At 32.7% G+C, this 17,314-nt stretch overlaps 1 protein-coding gene across 4 annotated transcripts in view; it reads right to left on the bottom strand.

The window, feature by feature from the left end:
• Positions 1-17,314, bottom strand: part of LOC129918050 (protein sprint) — a 145,730-nt gene that overhangs the window by 39,284 nt on the left and 89,132 nt on the right. For all 4 annotated transcript variants that reach the window (XM_055998374.1, XM_055998375.1, XM_055998373.1 and 1 more), the window contains exon 3: positions 6,453-6,653. In XM_055998374.1, coding sequence (XP_055854349.1) covers positions 6,453-6,653 — 201 coding nt within the window. The remainder of the gene's footprint in view (positions 1-6,452; positions 6,654-17,314) is intronic.

Here is a 17,314-nt window from a genome sequence, read left to right as displayed (position 1 = left end):
CACAACACAGAGATGATACACCCCCCAAAAGGATCTTTAAAAATGTGTCTATATGTGAGGAGGTATTTCATATAAGGGACGACACAGTCTGAAGATTATATAAAAACTAACGAGTATTTCTAGAACCAATCAAAGAGTATGAGGCGAAAAGAAACGTTCCCTGTGGGAGATATCGCGAGACTTTATTTCAAAAATTGAAACACGAAATGGGGTGTCAAGTGTGGAAAACAAGCCCTTGGAACATTAATCAAAGTGGTTAGGTTAAATTGACGTATTTAGAGTCCCTTTGTGGTTTTAAAAAGATTTTTGTTAAACAGATAAGTTGATTTATTTAAATGCAATTAGCTTCAGGAAATATTGAAGAACGAACTTATCGTTTTAAGGGTTGTGAAAGCATAAAATGGTTGTAAAAATGGAGAAAGATGGTTTAAGCTGAAAAGTTTTCTTGTTCGATATACATATGTATACATACAAAAGTTTGTATACTGTGAATTAAGTTCGTTAGTTACTTTAGCTGGAGTAGGGAAGAGGCAATTTTTACCACTTCAAGCACTTAAACAAACAGATTTTGTAAAAAAAAAAATCATCAGCAAATATAAGAATTTAAATTGAAGTTATGCATAAATTATGAAATTATAGGTGACTTTTCTGAAAGATTTCTGAATAACCAATAAGAAACTTTGGAAGATTGTTTCTCTATATGACCTGATATGAGCATTTTTAAGGTATTTCTCTACCCAAACTTCAATGAGTGTTTTAAATTTGAATGAATTATTAATATTGACTAAGTCGCTCAAATGTTTTAGAAAAGTCAGTTTTATCGCAGTCAACATGTCATGTCCCTTCTCTAATGTGCGACTCTTTCACGTTTTTTGGCCTATTAGAAAGGATAAATCACAGGGATTGAAATATAATATTTGCATAAAATAATCATTTTTAGCAAAAAAACAAAACCGACTTCCATGGATCAAAACTGGGTTTTATGGTTTTAAAAAAGTTCCGATGGCAAAAAGTGGACGAAATTGATATGGGACCACACTGCAGCCACCAGCTATCCAATACAAAAAGAATTATCAAAATTGAGTCACTCAGTCCAAAGTTATGCGATAACAAACATAAAAAAAAAAAAAAATACAGACGAATTGAATACCTTCTCCTTTTTGGAAGTCGGTAAAAACCTTTCATAATTCTAGTACATTCTTAAATTAAACATATTTGACAAATAATAATAATTAAGTAATTATTGTAATCAGATTTCAACTTAAGTGCAGCTCATAATATAAGTTTTCAGCAGTGAGTTGGCCTGATAATAAAGTACTCGACCAGAAACCCAACAAATTTAAGATCGATTCCCAATGATTGCCAGTTTTTTTATGTGTATATCCATGATTTTCAAAAAAAAAAAGTTTTTTTTCCCAGTGTACACCAAAGTTTCAAATTTCTTCTACATTTGACAGGCATCTTTTATGTATTACATGTGTATTAACAACTTTTTACAAAATCTTATACCTTTTTTTGCATAGTTAAATAAACTTGCATCTTGATTTGTGTGTTTTTGTTTAAAGACAAAACAATTTACAGTACAGTACAGGAGAGTTACTGTAGGAATTAATAGTAATAATATTACAAATACAAAAAGGTATTATAAAAAAAAAGGCTTAAAAATTTGGCTTTTATCAGGCACTTTCAATTCAAACAAAAAAACATTTTTTTTTCTATTGAAATCTTAAGATTTTACTCATTTTGTTGTGATACATTCTTTCTATTGAGACCATGTTTTTACTAATTTCGTTTTTAGAATTTTGTTAATATGAATTTGATTTGAAATTTGTGACATCAGGACTTTATTTCAAACACATTTGCAAGCACGACGGGTGAATTAAATAAATAAATACAAATCTGTAAAAATTCATCCTAAAGCAATTGTCAGTCATTTTTTGTGAGAATACGCACGAATTTTCCGACAACTTGTAGTAATATTTTTTATAGGACAGATGAAAATATACAATTTTGTCAGAATTAAATTCAAGTAGGTATTCATAGTCAAGTGAACGTTATGAAAATTCTGTAATTCGGTAATATGTAATTTCGCGAGGTATGCAACTCTTGGACCAAAAAATAAAATTGAAATAATTTTGCTACAATTAGTGATCGATTAAATAAATAAAAATTTAGCATGTGTAAAAATAAAGTAGAATATATTTAATTAAAAATCGGCCGATATCTGCTGCATTTCAAAAATATAAATCAAACCTTTGATGCCTAAGCCCAGGTATTAGAAAATCACCTTTTTGAGAATGTTAAATTGCTTATAAACTGACAGTGTTAAATGAATTTGTAGAAAACAATTTTTCAACTTTATCTTCATGGACTACTTTGAAATTGAACCTGCTTCAAATTTTTGTTTAAAAATACAATCTTTATTTCACAATTTAATATATGCAAAAATATAAAACCAAAAACTTTTCGCTCTTCAAAAAACTTTTTAACGGAATAATTTAAATTAAGCCTGAAAAAAAGATTATTTTACCATGGCTCAAATTTATGGATAGAGTATGAAAGACTAGACAGAGCAGACATACCTATTAAGATAAAAATAAAATCACCCTATCAAGCTTGCAAGCATGATATGTATCACTAATGACCACCCAGACCACATCTGCCGCTAATTATTGTGAATACTTCAATTGAAGTTGGTCGACTATGATTTTTTTTTTCATTTCGAACCTTCTGTTTCCGCCAGCCATCATCATCGTTTACATCGCCTATTGTGTTAGCGGCCCCCACATGATTGATAAAAACCCATCAGACATATGCTGCCCTTCTGGCTTTCAGTTTTGTCGGCACAGAAAAAAAAATCAATTAAATACTTTTCCAGCAGTGATTGGTTTTTAATTCTGCAGTTTTAACATTTTATTTATCCCCATATCACCCGCCATATTGGAAGATATAAGAGAGTTTTGCCTTATTGATTAATGCTTCGAAGTGACCCTCCTCCAAACCGAATAATAAAAAGTTTATTTAACACCGATCAGTGCTGAAATGTGCCGGCAAATTTCCAGGCTTTTACGTTCCGTCAACATTCATTAGGAATTTTGCTGATATCCTACCAGAGAGGATATTTTTTTTTACTTTGTTTTTCTCTCCCGTATCGGGAATTTTTTCCCTCACACCTGACCATCCATTATTGGTATCGGACAAAAACAATACAAATACATACCCTAACCAAATGGGTGTGAGGTTTTGATGATACAAAACGATGACGACCCTGAATCCAAGTATCATTTTGTAAAGCTTTGCAAATAAATAACGAACACAATAGAAACATACCTCAAACTCCAATACATATAGAATATGTATCCAGAGAGTCCTGTTTTGATGGTAGATTATGGAATTTTCCTCCAGCTTCGATTATTTATTTTTTTGAAGAGGATACACTACACCACATGCCACATGCTGCAGTGATACACAAATTCCCCCAACATGTGTATCTGTAGGGAGAGGATTTATACCTACATAAAGGTTGGTATACGCATTCCATTGATGCTTCCTAAAATTCGATATCGCAACGATCCCATTGTTTGTTATGTTAATTGATTGCAATTTGTATATAAATACACTTAGTTGGGAAGTTCCCTAAAGATAGGTACATACACTCGCCTTTCATTGAATATGTACAGTTTTTTTTTTTTTAATGAACTCCAAACTATAAAAAAGTACAAAGTTACGTGGTCATACTTTTGGTTATCTACTATATTCCAGACTTGGAAAATCATTGTTTTGACAATATTCTCAAAAATGCTTTCGCATTATTTTAAAAAAAGTTCGGAGTTTAACACTTGAATATCAGACGAAACGAAATTGTAACATATAAAATAAACAGTCTTTTTCAACGTTTTCTAGAAATCTTCTTGCGTCCCAGTCCCAAAATGATTTTGTCAATATCCAAAAATGAACTTATCAGATATCAGTTTTACAAAGACAATTATGCCAAATATTTTTGTAAAAAAGAAACAGAACCTATTCATTAAAACATGTGTGTATTGGCATGTTATTTGGAATGTACATTTTATCCTTTATTAAATAAAATTCGACATGCATATATTCCTACAAAATATATATAAAAAAATATAATTTCATTTAATTAAGCAAAAATTCATAAAAGAATGTAAAATTTTACTTTTAATTATGAATTGGTATTCGAGTTTTATTTTTGTACAAAATTATGGTTTGGTAGGTATGTATTTTCGAATAATGATATTTTTAATTTAATCACACAGTTTGGATGGTATAATTGGACAAATGTGGTATTTCAATTGGAGAATTGGCTAGAGCTGATTCTTTAGGGTTGATACAGGGAAAAAAAGTGGAAAATTTAATGCGGTTGCGGTACACCACTTTAATGAGATTGTATTTTAGTCGGAAAACGAATTTTTGCTAGCAATGTTTGTTCATGCTAATTTGCTATAAGAGGTACCTATATTTCATTAATTAATTTATTAATCTGTATAAACATAAATAGAGTTTTGTTTTTGAAATGCAATATGATGATTAACGGTTTTTTATGTAAAATTCAATAATACTAAATATACCATAGAAATTTGTTATTAAAGTACATAAGCAAAAGCAATTTAATAAATTGATAAGAAATAATTCTTTAAAAAAAAATTTAAATGGTTGGAGTCGCTAGCTGTTTAACAAATAGTACATAATTTAGTACCTAATCTATTTGATAACAAAATAAAACCCAACATAAAAACAAAGTTTCAAACAAAATTCATTTTTTAAATAACTTTTACTTTCTTAAAACGGATTTATGAATTTTCTTGAAATTTTGTTTTAATATCAAAATGTTTTTATTAAAAAAAGGGGCACAATTTAAAAAAAAATCTAAAACTTGTTCGATATAGAACAAATGTTTGAAACAAATGGAATTTGGAATGGAAGAAAAAAAAAACGCACAACTGTGAAAATAAACTTTTACCGAAAAAAGAAGTTATTTTCAAAAAAAAAAACGTTTTAAAAAAGAAAAAAGAACTTAAAAAATAAACCTCATTTAACGAATTTATAATTATGTTTCTTTTCCACTTTTTTAACATTCACAATGAAATATTTGAAGAAAACAAAAATTAGTACGGTGTATTTTCCCACACAATTTTTTATAAAAATACATAGCATTCAACTGAAAAAATAGTTCCACAAAATGATTTTGGCTCAGTCAATGTGATCATTGAGTACTTAGCTTATTTGTGAAAAAAAAAACCAAAAATATTCCACAAAATTACTCCTATTTATTAAAAATGTATGCAACTCCTAATCTAAAGAAAATTTAACTTCGTAAATATTTGTGTTTTTTTTTTTTTATTTTTAAGGACTTTTTATTTAAACATCATTAAATCGTCGTTGCCCAAATACAATATTCTTCTGTACTCCCATTTCCCTAAACCGGACACTACATTTTCTCTTATAAAACTTTATACAAACAAAATGCATAATGTATCTCTAAAGTCATTGTCCTTTGAATTAAAACCAATTTGAATTGCAAAAAGATGTCATTCTATAGCCAGAGAACAAGAAATAAACAAAACTATACAAACAAGTGAATCCTTTTTAGGCAGCTGGACAATATAGGCAGAAGAACTTTATCAGCAAACACCATGCAGAAAGCTATTGAAGGACGGGGACCTGTCAACAATAGGGTGTTTTCAGTTCTAAATTTGAGTAAGTGAAAAATGTATGCTTAGAAATATGATACAGTCGAGAGAGACTATTGACAATTAAACAAAATATTTAAATGAAAAGAATGTTTTCAAAATTTTTTAGTAGCTTTAAGGATGGATTTTCTCTATGCAAGTGTGACTGAAATTCATATATTCAATGTTTACATAGTTTGAAAAAAAATTAAAAAGAAACGAAACACCCTGTGTGAAGATAAAAGGACCTAAGAGGACTCTGTAATGTAAAATTTATTTGAGTAGGAGTGCAAAGAACTTTAATGGTTTATACTCGAGAGGGAATGCAAATAAAGTGAATGTTTAACACAATGTTCCAAAGCTGTAACAAAACACTGGCATGCCCCACACACTCACAAACTGGTAAACTTTAGGTAAAGAGGAATTTACAAACAACAAGGATAACAAAAGCAATTTCCGCCTTTTGATTGATAATTACTAGCAAATATTTAAAAAAGTCCTTCTGTTGGTGACATTTTTCAAAAATAACTTTCTGTCAAAGGATTTTTTCAAACATACCACATGCCAGACTGCCATCAAACACATGAAAACCAAACAAAATCAAAAACCTTTGAAGTGGAAAAAGGATTGATAAAGTGTGTTTTTTTCTATTTTTTTTTGTATAGCTACTCCTCCTGTTTTGTGTTCTTCCACAAAAAAGTTAGTCTATACCTTTAGGATAGGATTCTAAAATGAAAAAAAAGAAATAAGAAAACTTACCCCTTCCTCTTTGCCCTGCAAAAAGTGCACTGCTCCAGAACGCTGTATTCCTGGCAAGAACCAAACAGGATGAGTACGCAACAATCGCTCCACTAATCCCAAATCACACGGAGGACCATCAGAATTTTCTGATGCTTCACTAGATGTCTCACCTTCGGCCAAGACACCACCATCAGAGCTCGACACAAGGGATGCACGTGACTGAAAAATAGAAAAGAAATATACAATGAAATGAAAATGTATCTTTGAGGAATATTGTATGAGTAAGATGTAACAAAGGACCTTAACTTTTAAAGTGAATATGTTTTTTTTTTTCTTTTTGTGTGTAAGTATACCTATATTTGCTATTTGTGAATGCGTCATGTTTTTGGTGCTTTTTCTCTCCAAGGACCATGACAATCGTTTTCCAATTCGACATTCATTGGAAAATATCAATTTGAAATGGGAATTGTAAAGCTATTAGAGGTCCATCTCTCCATAAGAAAAGTAACAGGAAATACATCAGCAAAATGAAGATTTGTTATAAGGGAGTGATCCTTAAGAGAATTTGATTTCAATTTTATCCTTGTCATCATCATATGGTTTTTTTTTGAGAGGACGACATCATTCGTATAAGTATGTTGGAGGATGAGTAATATATGAAATCATTTGGAATATTTTGTGTAAATTGTTTAACTTACAACAATTGAGTGACTTTTGAAAATGAGGGTTCGTAATAATATTGAGGGGGAGGTGAGTTGGTAAGAAAGAGGATTTTTACCTGATCAAGTGGTTGGAACAAATGCAAGTTTAATTTACCGATGATATACGGAAGACTATAATTTAACTTTGATGATATAAGCATTTTTTGTTTCTTTCAAACGAAATCACCCTTAAAACTTACTGTTCCCGTTTGATTTGAAAATTATTTTCGATGAATTTTATGTTTTATTTTTTGAGATATTACAATGTATGTTTAGGAATTCAGGACTTCGAAAAAGGATATTGGGTGTAAGAGCTACTTTCAACTAGGTACATGATTTTTTTTATCAACAAAAATTAAAGATGATGGAGGCTGGGTTGGACCTCTAAATTTCTGTCGTGACAGTCCATTGTACTACGATATCAGTGGAAAATTTATAAAACCTAAGTGACAATGGATTCAGTGCATGATTTACAGCTAAGCTATGTATGTAAATGGAGGCTTTGAAGCACTGATGTAGAATAGAAGCCCAATTAGCGCTGGTGAGCACGGTTTTAATACCATGTCTCTTATGACCCAAATTGTTTAAGGAATATTTACCTCAGGATCTGGCCAAGAAAAGTGGAGCCCTGTTTTTGTAGATTATCTAGTGGTAATGGAGTCGCTGAGGTTGATAGGTAAATTATAGGACTGACCGCGCACACATTGCAGTCAGTGCGAACAGTGCAGTCACAGAAAATAAGCCTCGACTGTTCTCCTTCCTGGGCTTATGTTATGTCTTAGCAATAACCCGCTACAGGCAGATTTAACCAGCGAATAAGTTATCAATAGTCATTATAATAATTTGGCAGGCGAGAAGTTCACTCAAATTTAGCATCAAAGAGCTTTAAAGCAGTTCTTGCAAGTCTTTCAAAAGCGGGTCTCTGTGAATTTCTTTAAAATTACTTTTGTAGGGGATTAAGGTTAGAGCAGTCGCTTCAGGACGAGTTATCTAACGAGGTCCTGACTTACATTGATGATTGTAGAGTTCTGCACAAGTTCATCGTTTTGTGAATTTTTTTTGCAAAAAAGTGCCCTTCAAAAACAAGGTTCTTCAAGAACCTTAACTAGTCTAACCGAGCAGTGGGACTAACTTGTATTTGAATTAATTTGACCATTTTCTTTTTTTATTAACGAATAACTTATAAATAGAATTCTTTTTTTATTTGTCGTCAAAAAGTTGATCTCCGCGAAACGGCTTTAATTTTGCCTCATTGTTTGTGTCTTATTGTCTCTCAAAAGTATTTTATCTTAAATTTTAAAAATTATTTGAATGCACATTTCGTTTAACATAGCCTCTAGCTAAAAACAACCACTTTTTTGTGCATCACTTTCACAATAAAATGAATCATTTTACCTCGAATAAGGGGAGAACTCTTAAGTGTGTATACTTAATCTTTAAGTACATTCAAATGTCATTTGCCATTCAATCCAGTGTGACAGTCTACCTTAAGGGCAAACATCCCTGTGATGCCTTCTCTCACATGGCTGACGATGATAAATGAAAGTGAAATATCAAAAAGAATTCTTGAACATATAAATTTGGTCCATCTCTTTTTCTCTATTTATCTTACCTATCCATCTACCTATACAACTTTGCTGTCTGTATTCCACAAAAAAAAAAATAAAGTCGAATTATTTTTAAAGCCCTGTCCCTGTGACGTAAATTATTTTCTTATTTATAGAATATAATTCTACCCTAGGGTACAAAAAAAAAGTTCATCATAACAACATTTTCTTTGCTATCAAAAAAATACCTAACTTCCTTAGTCAAATTAAATTTTAACCCCCAATTAAAATGAAACCTACATTTCTGTTGATGTATTTATATATTTAGGTGGGTAGGTATATTTTTATCTGAAGGAAGTTGGCGATGCAAATTACAGGATAAAAATAAAGCCTCCTTCGATGGGTTGCGATAATTTTCAATTTGATTATCTCAAAGGTCTAATTTTCCTCCAAGATCCATAAAACGTTTTTTTTTTTTTTTTGTGAGTATCTGATATAACAACAAGGTGCAATCTTGATGCTACCTAATTTTGACCAGCGAAGCAAGGATAACTCAATTAGTAGCACAGCATGCAAAGTTGAAGGACTTTTTGTACTTTTTTTTAGAGGACTTTTGTGGGTTTTCGGTATTGTGACCTTTCCGCGGAGCTATTTTTACATTTTTGTACTTGTTTGTTATGTTTGAATCCATTTTCCTTTGATATTCAAAATAACATGAGATTATTAGGACTATTGTTGGTAGAATCCTTAAACTTGAGAGGAATCCCTTGGAAATGTCATCCTCCTTCACTGAATTCATTATACTTTTATATAAAGGTAAAGGTACGTAAAGTTCAACCATTTTGAGAGGTAGTAGAAAATAAAGGTACATCGGAGTACCATGAAAAGCTAAAAATCCCTTTTAAAGGATTTTTATAGCTCGCTGTTTATGGGATGTATATGTTTTTATGTGTTCCCACAGAGCCAACATCAAGGACGATTGATTTTGATTTGTGAGTGTGATACAGAAAGGTATCATTGAGATATTCAAAGATCTACATTACAGGTAATCCAAAGGAAGCTTTCAAAGGGATTTGTATAGTCTTCAATTTAATGTAGCTAAATCCCAGCTTTACAATAAAGAATATATGTAAATATGTATACATAAATTTATATAGGTACCTAGAGAGAGAGACATCAGGAAGAAATTATGCAATTTTTTTACGAGCACTTCTGGTTTATTGAAGACTGCTATATCATAGAGAAATAAGATGTAAAGAAGCCCAATAATGTTAAGTGGGGGTTATAACTACAAAATGTTGAAGACATTAAAATTATTAGCAGGCATATGAAGGTTAATAAAAATTTACTGCCGAAAGGATATTGATGAAAAATGAGAAATTCGAATCACTTTGAATAATTTAGAAAAATATACAGTTGTGTTTATTCAACAAAAAACTTTCGGGTATCATTATTTCAACATGCTCGACAACTCAAATGCTAAAAAAAACCAAAAACACTAATTTTGCAATGGATAGTGTCAAACGGATTAGGTTCTCTTACAATTAATAAGCAGCATTTTGAGGCGTAAATCAACCAAGAGGAGTGTGATTACAAATGTGAGTTATACAATCAAGTGGTATTTCAAATGTTTTTTGGGACAAATTTAACACCTTAGAGAAACGGAATTTTGTAAGTAGAATACAGAGAAGAGAAGAACACTTAAGAACCCTTTCAAAGGCAGAAATTCATTATTCATTTTTAACAGTACCAATTTTTTTATTTTTCAATATCAAATTTCTTCAAAACACTCTATTTTTCATAAAAACAAATACATCAGCAACCATAACAACGAGTATTTTAATCGAAATAGAAACTCTTTGTTACCAGAGCCGTCATATCATTTGAGGCTTTCAGTCTATCAATCGCTGTTAAAAAAAAATTTTTAAAGCCACCCCATTGTATCCCCAGTCTTAAATTCATGTCTGTATCGTTTTGTATATTGATATTCTCTCCCCAAACCACAACCTAATGGCATTTACAGGTCTTTTGAAAGATTAGCTATGAGTATTTCAAAACATGCTGTTCCAGCTCCTGTCACCGGTTGCCAGCAACTAAGCAGCTTCTCCCGTCAATTCTGTGTGTGTTGTGTGTATCGGTTCACGCTTCAGTTGTCATAATATTTACTGCGGTGACACAAGGTGATGACGACTGCTTGAGCTTTTATCATTTTAGCTCACCTTTTTGCCGTTTTTTTTTCTGCACAACTAAAAAACGTCCAATACTCCAAATGTGACAAACATGCTAAATAATTTTTTCAATCAACACGACACAAAACCTTGTTTAGACTCTTATTGTTCAGTTTGCTTGGTTTTCTGATGAAGTTGAGTTGAGCGATGGTTGTGGGCTTTTTGACTTTTGTTTGATATTCATTCTCTCTCTGACAAACGTACCATCTACCACATAACTTACACCCCTCATCATTATTTATTCAAGAGTTGTCCTGGGATGGATGATGCTAAAACCTCAATGATGAGACAGAACACCAGACGCGCGGATAAATCGAAGGAAGCTCATGGCTCGAACAGCAGGTTCAACCCCATTTTGAAAATATTCTTTTTTTTTTAATCATCATGAGAGACTGTTACTCCTAACAACGCGCACGGCTGCTGCTACCTAATGCATGAAGATTTGAATCCCTTTTAAATGGTCCAAGTATTTGTATGGTATGCTTCTAAGGGTTTTTTTTTAGAGTAGACGCTAAGGGTTCATAATGAAAAATCTCTCGCCCCAATCTGAAAAGGAGCTTATAAAAAGTGGAGACTTTTCTTTGATTTTTTTTTCTTTTCATTTTAAATTTTAAAGTATTTTTTGATATTTTATGAGCGACATTTCTGTATATTTTCTGGGACGAGAAAAATCAATAAAACTTCAGTTGAGGACGTTTGGATACTTCTTGGTCTAAGCAGAGTGATGTCCTTTTTTGTGTGTGTAGAGATAGAATACGAGTGAAAGCGCGTTTAATTGACACAGCCGGATGTTCTCGCCTTCATCTGTCTTTTTTCAGGAAAGTCCTTCTAGTCAATATTGAAGTGTTTATTTGATTAAAATCACGAAAAAGTTGTAAAAAGTTAACGAATTAAAACATTTTTTGAAAAAAACCGGGATACTCTGTTTTTTTTTTTTTTTTAAATGAATTTGGCGAGAAATTGGCATTCAGAGTTCGGACAATTGACACCTTAACATTTTTAATGTTAAAGAATTTAAAGCTTAACGTAATAGTTCCAAGGTTAGTACAAAAGAAAATTAAATTCATTTCTAAACTGTCTTTTTTATTATGATATGACCAACGTCACTTGTCTAATTTGTTTACTTGTCTCATCTTTTCATAAACTTAACTCAAATATTACTGACTCCATTAAACAAATTACGTATCAGACAACATTTTTTTCTCTCAGAACAAAAAATAAAAAATGTCTAAAATTCATCTCTTCCAACTGGTGTCTCACACATTTTCGGACACACTTGTGACAGCGATGATAATTTGTCTTACATTTCTATCCTTTATACAAGTATATATTCTATACCATATACCTACATCAGCAGTCGTTGCCAAGTGTTTCCATGAACGATACGAATGGACATCTTTCTTCCATAGTCTCAGTGTCTTCTGTCCTGAATTCTGAGTTTTGCCAGTTTGGTTGGTCTATCAGATGAAATTAGATTAAAGTAAAAGCATTTGAAGAACCAGAAGCTAAAAAGTTCTACACACACGTTGAATATAATAATGTAACTTTCTAACGTCATCTGTTATCAATTTTCGTAGAAATTTCAACAAAGTCGTTTAGTTTTTTTTTTTTTTTTGTCACCATATGGAAGGGAGTTTTTTTTCGAAAAAAAGAAAAAGAGAATATTTCTTTGGAATGGAATGTGTTTTTGTTATTTTTTGATATTATGAATGTCAGTTTGTTTGTTCAAGCATTCGTTTACATTTTCACTATTAATTTACTGAGTTTTTACCATTTAATACAAATAGATGCAATGATACTGTTGAACACAACAAAATCGATTGACTTATTTCGCAAAAAAAATCCTTTCCTGGATCAGTAAACTAACTTTGCATTTAACAAAGCGTTCATCAACTCATCTGTGAAACATCATCATGTCCATGACTTGCAAGAAGATACTATAAGGCTTTTTTTTAGAGAACGTCTCAAGCCGTTTACTGATGATTTGCAGTATGGCTTCCAATCTGTAAAATACACCATTAAAGAGATATTCAGTCCAAAACCTGAATAAAATCTAAGAATTGAACATAATTACACACCATCTTTTTATTAATTTCAAAGATGCAATGACAGTGTAAAGTGAGTCGAGAGGCATCGTGCGATACTTGTTTTAGTATCCCTGGCAAACTGATATGTCTTATCAGAATAACGATGGAGAACGTTCGCTGCTTCAACAATTTGGGAAGAGACTCAACCGAAACATTTTAAACGACCAGCGGACTGCGATAGAGTGATGCACTATTACGACCTGTAGCTATTTCAATACAGCTGTAAAGTGTAAACTTGTTAAATGACATCAGGGCAGAAATAATGCGTATGATAGGTTTTGTTAGTTGCTATTTCTATTGACTGAGAAAGCAATTCAAGAATAAGGCCCTAGAATGTTCCAGTATGTTGCTGAAGCGTACAGCGAATGAACTCCAGCCCACACCCCGTAAATACTTCAATTGTTACATTACCTATATTCCTTCAGCCAAGCACGCTGCGTGAACACGGCGAATTGCTATCATCATTACTAAAAAGTTGGTATTTTAAAATTGTTATCAAAATGCTTTCTTATTTAATTCCAGTCCCCAATATCAACCGCTACCCTAGATTTTTACATGGTTTTTATTTATTTATTTGAAATTATACATTTTATTTTGTTACCATGATTTTTGTTGCATACTACAGAGTATTTCTCCGCTGTTAGAAATATAAAAGCTTGGCATTTGCTTACTTTTTTATCCAGTTATCAAATCACCACGAACAATGCTCTGTCACATCACACAAGAGCTTTATCGAAATAATCCCATACATTAAAATCATAGATAAATGTATCTGTATAGTCCATCCCTTTCTTCTTTCCGCATAGTTTCGATTTTAATACTAAAAGCAAAATAATGTTTTGGATAACCCAACAAAAAGGAAATATAAACTCAACACCATGCCATCAATCAAAATTTCACTTGCAGTCATCGGGACACAAAAAAAAAAAAAGAACCATTCATATCAGAAGCAGAAAGGAAGACAGACAATTTATTACTGAAAAAAAAACTATTGCCGAAAAAAAGTGTCGCAAAACACTTTACCCAATGCACAATTCTGGACCACAACAACAAGCACACACACGGAACTATACCTATTTGCCGATCCTGTTCAATGACGACGACGACCATCAAATATTTAAAACGATTCTACATTCCACCATACAACAGAACGGACATGATTTACTAACCACGATGTCGGCAAACGGATACCATGCAACATTAAATATTAACGCGCAACATTTTTTTCTATCCAAAAAACAGGATATACATCCAAAGAGCATATACAGATCCTGGTATGGGGAGAGCATGTGTGATGATAAAACAAAAATAAACTCATCTCCGGTGGGGGACAACATTTTTGGCTGCGGCTGCGGGTAAATATTTGTACCGCAGGAAAACATCAGTACACTCTCGGGAAATGGAACCTCGCACATAAGGATGAGCTAAGCACCTTGACACCTCCTCCTTCTTTCGAACAAAACTTGTGGTTCGATAGTTCAGGGTCGTGGCTAGACTTTAGAATTTGTTGTTTGTTATTCTTGGGCTAGAAGGATTTTTGGCGCAAGTGTCAAGTTCAAAGGCGAAAGGTGAGAGTATAGACAATGAAATTGAGAAAAAAAATATTAAAAAAAAGAAAAACCTAAAAACTTGTCCGACAGGAGAAAAACTTGTCGTGCCTGGATTATTTAGTGGACCATTATCGGCGGAGAATTGGAAAACAGGAGACATCGAGACACCATGAACAATGCGGGCGAACATACTGCAATGTGTTTTGCGGTACGCGGAAACAAAACCAGTCACCCATTCTGTTGTGTGTACGATAAATTTTGCAAAACTCTAAAACAACAAGCGACACGGAGGTAAATTGATACCCCAATGTACCTAGTATATTATTCACTACGTGAGGTATGTATGTTTTAAAGTTGGCGGAAGAAGAGTGTGTTATGGCGGAATTCGCCGAAACTCCCTCGTGAGTCATGAATGCTTTGGGGTGATATTTTTTTAATTCTTTTTTTTTCTTCACTAAATGGTGTTGCCAGATTAAAATAAACAATTTATTTGTAAGATCAACGCAATACTTTACAATGACCGATATGAGTTGCTGTATGATTTCAGCTTAGTTATATAAAGTAACTCAGTTAACAATGCTTTATAGTTGCGACCAATCGAAAAAGATTACTAAAAAGACCATAAAAAAAGATTAAAAAAGGTAAGTTATCCACCTAGTCACTTATCGATCAATGATGGGCATTCTTAGTCAACTCGGCGGTATTAAATGAATGAAATGTTAAAGGTGCCAACTGTTACTGCCAGAGTCATGCTTAAATTGTGATTTAAACTAATTGAATTGAATGTACATGAGAGTCAACGTGCTGAAAAATTTAGTTGACCGTCAAATTAAACCATTATGTTTTATAGTATTATTATTTTTTTTTTTGCAAAAATTAATTCACTCTGGCAACAATTTTCCTCATTTATGTTTCACCAAACAGCTTCTTTTTATGGCTTCCAAAAGAACATCCATCCACTCTCTACAACCAGATGCTATCATATACAGAATACAGTCCCAGAATCAACACCAAACATCTCCCAATACAACCAATTCAAACGTCCAGACATGGCAACAGGACACTTTTTATACCAAGTGTCACACCCTTTTCTGTCCGTCACGTTGTCGCATCGTCAAACCGCACCACTTGTGTCACAAGTGATATAGAACGAAATCGAGGCAATCTCTTAGAAGACATAGGCGATAAGAATGCCTTCACTAAGTGCTAAAGAGCAGCCTTGCAAAATATTAAGGGGTTTGAGATATGAGTGGTTGCTTCGTTTCCGATGGAGCATCGTATCCTATCCAACCCAAAATGGCATAAATATTGTGGCACACACAGAGACAAGAGGGTGAGAAATGATGACTCCTGACAAGAGTGAACCATGTAGACATGTAAGGAAGAAGGATGATGGGAGTGGTGTATAATATGGAGGTTCATGTACCCAAAACAATGTAAATTAAGAGTCCTCGAGTGTTGGCGTAGGTATCACTCATTGTCTATGCAAAACATTGATCCAATGGATGACAAAAAGAAAGAAAATCAATACCACCACCACGTCCCAACCAAGCCAGCTGATGCTCACATCGATTTCAATAAAATTTCTGGAGTCGGAGGGTTGCTGTTTAAACGAGAGAAACAGAGGGTGCTATTGATATTCATTTGGGAGCCAGGGTTTTTGGTTACCCACGAAATTTAAATGTCAGAACCAAAAAACGTCAAAAAGGGATCCTTTTTGCTTAAATGAAATTCAATGTTTTTCCAAGTTTCATATTTCAAACAGCGATGAATTGAGAACAAAACGAAAAACACACAAAATTGTGTTGGAGCTGGAAGATTGAAAATATACTCTGTCTATCGCTATGCCGCAATGAATACCTAAACAGTTTTTTTAATTAACTACTGATGAACTTTTCGTGAACTCTTCATCTCTTCATGTCTTCTAAATTGTAAGTTCTTCTTAATCAACCGAGAGAAAATGTTCATGTATTCGTGTATGTGTGTATAGAGAGAGTCCAATAATTTCTTAATTTACAGGCTAACCTCGAGGAACGTTTTTGGAATGTTTTGCCGGCATGTTTCGGGCATAACGTAGCCATGGTAACCATCATTACCATATCACTGCACGATTTCAACCCTTCTGGCACAGTACACAGAAATTACGTATTCAAATTTTCTAGGAGAAACTGGCGAAATGGGGAGCCAACAGCAACAACAACTGACGGTCTATATACCATCATCGTCAGACAAGCGATGATACTCTACTACCAAAAGGAAGAAAGAGAACCTCAAAAACGACTTAATGCCGGGTTTTACAATGCAAATGCTCTGCAATTCAACATTTTGTTTGAATATCTAATTATGGTAAATTGATTTGTCAATTGTAAACGGGTGCATTACATCCTTAGGATGTATGTATATTCCTCGTTGCCATCATCAGTGATTAATTGCTGAGAGATGTATGCTTCGATAAATGCACAAAGAGGCCTTTTTAAATGTGTGTAGGTTAGTTCCTAATAGAAAAATATAGGAAAAAGATTTATCGATCCCAGAAAAAAAGGGGTTTGTCAAATAAATTGCTTCTGTTTGTTAACGATTAAAACGGATTCGAGTTAATTAGAAGGAAATTTGAAACTTCCAACGCTAAGGGGTTAATCGATATACCTTATCTATAGGAAAAAGTTTGAAGAAGTTGAATGACAATGGATGTCAATTTAATTAAATTAAGAGTAGTTTGGTTTTGATATTGTTATGATGACAAAAATACTTTTGGGTTAGGTGTTAT

Source organism: Episyrphus balteatus, chromosome 4 (genome assembly GCF_945859705.1).
Source record: "Episyrphus balteatus chromosome 4, idEpiBalt1.1, whole genome shotgun sequence".
Lineage (NCBI taxonomy): Eukaryota > Metazoa > Arthropoda > Insecta > Diptera > Syrphidae > Episyrphus > Episyrphus balteatus.
The sequence above is the reverse complement of the archived record's forward strand: the minus strand, read 5'-3'. Positions and strand labels throughout refer to the sequence as shown.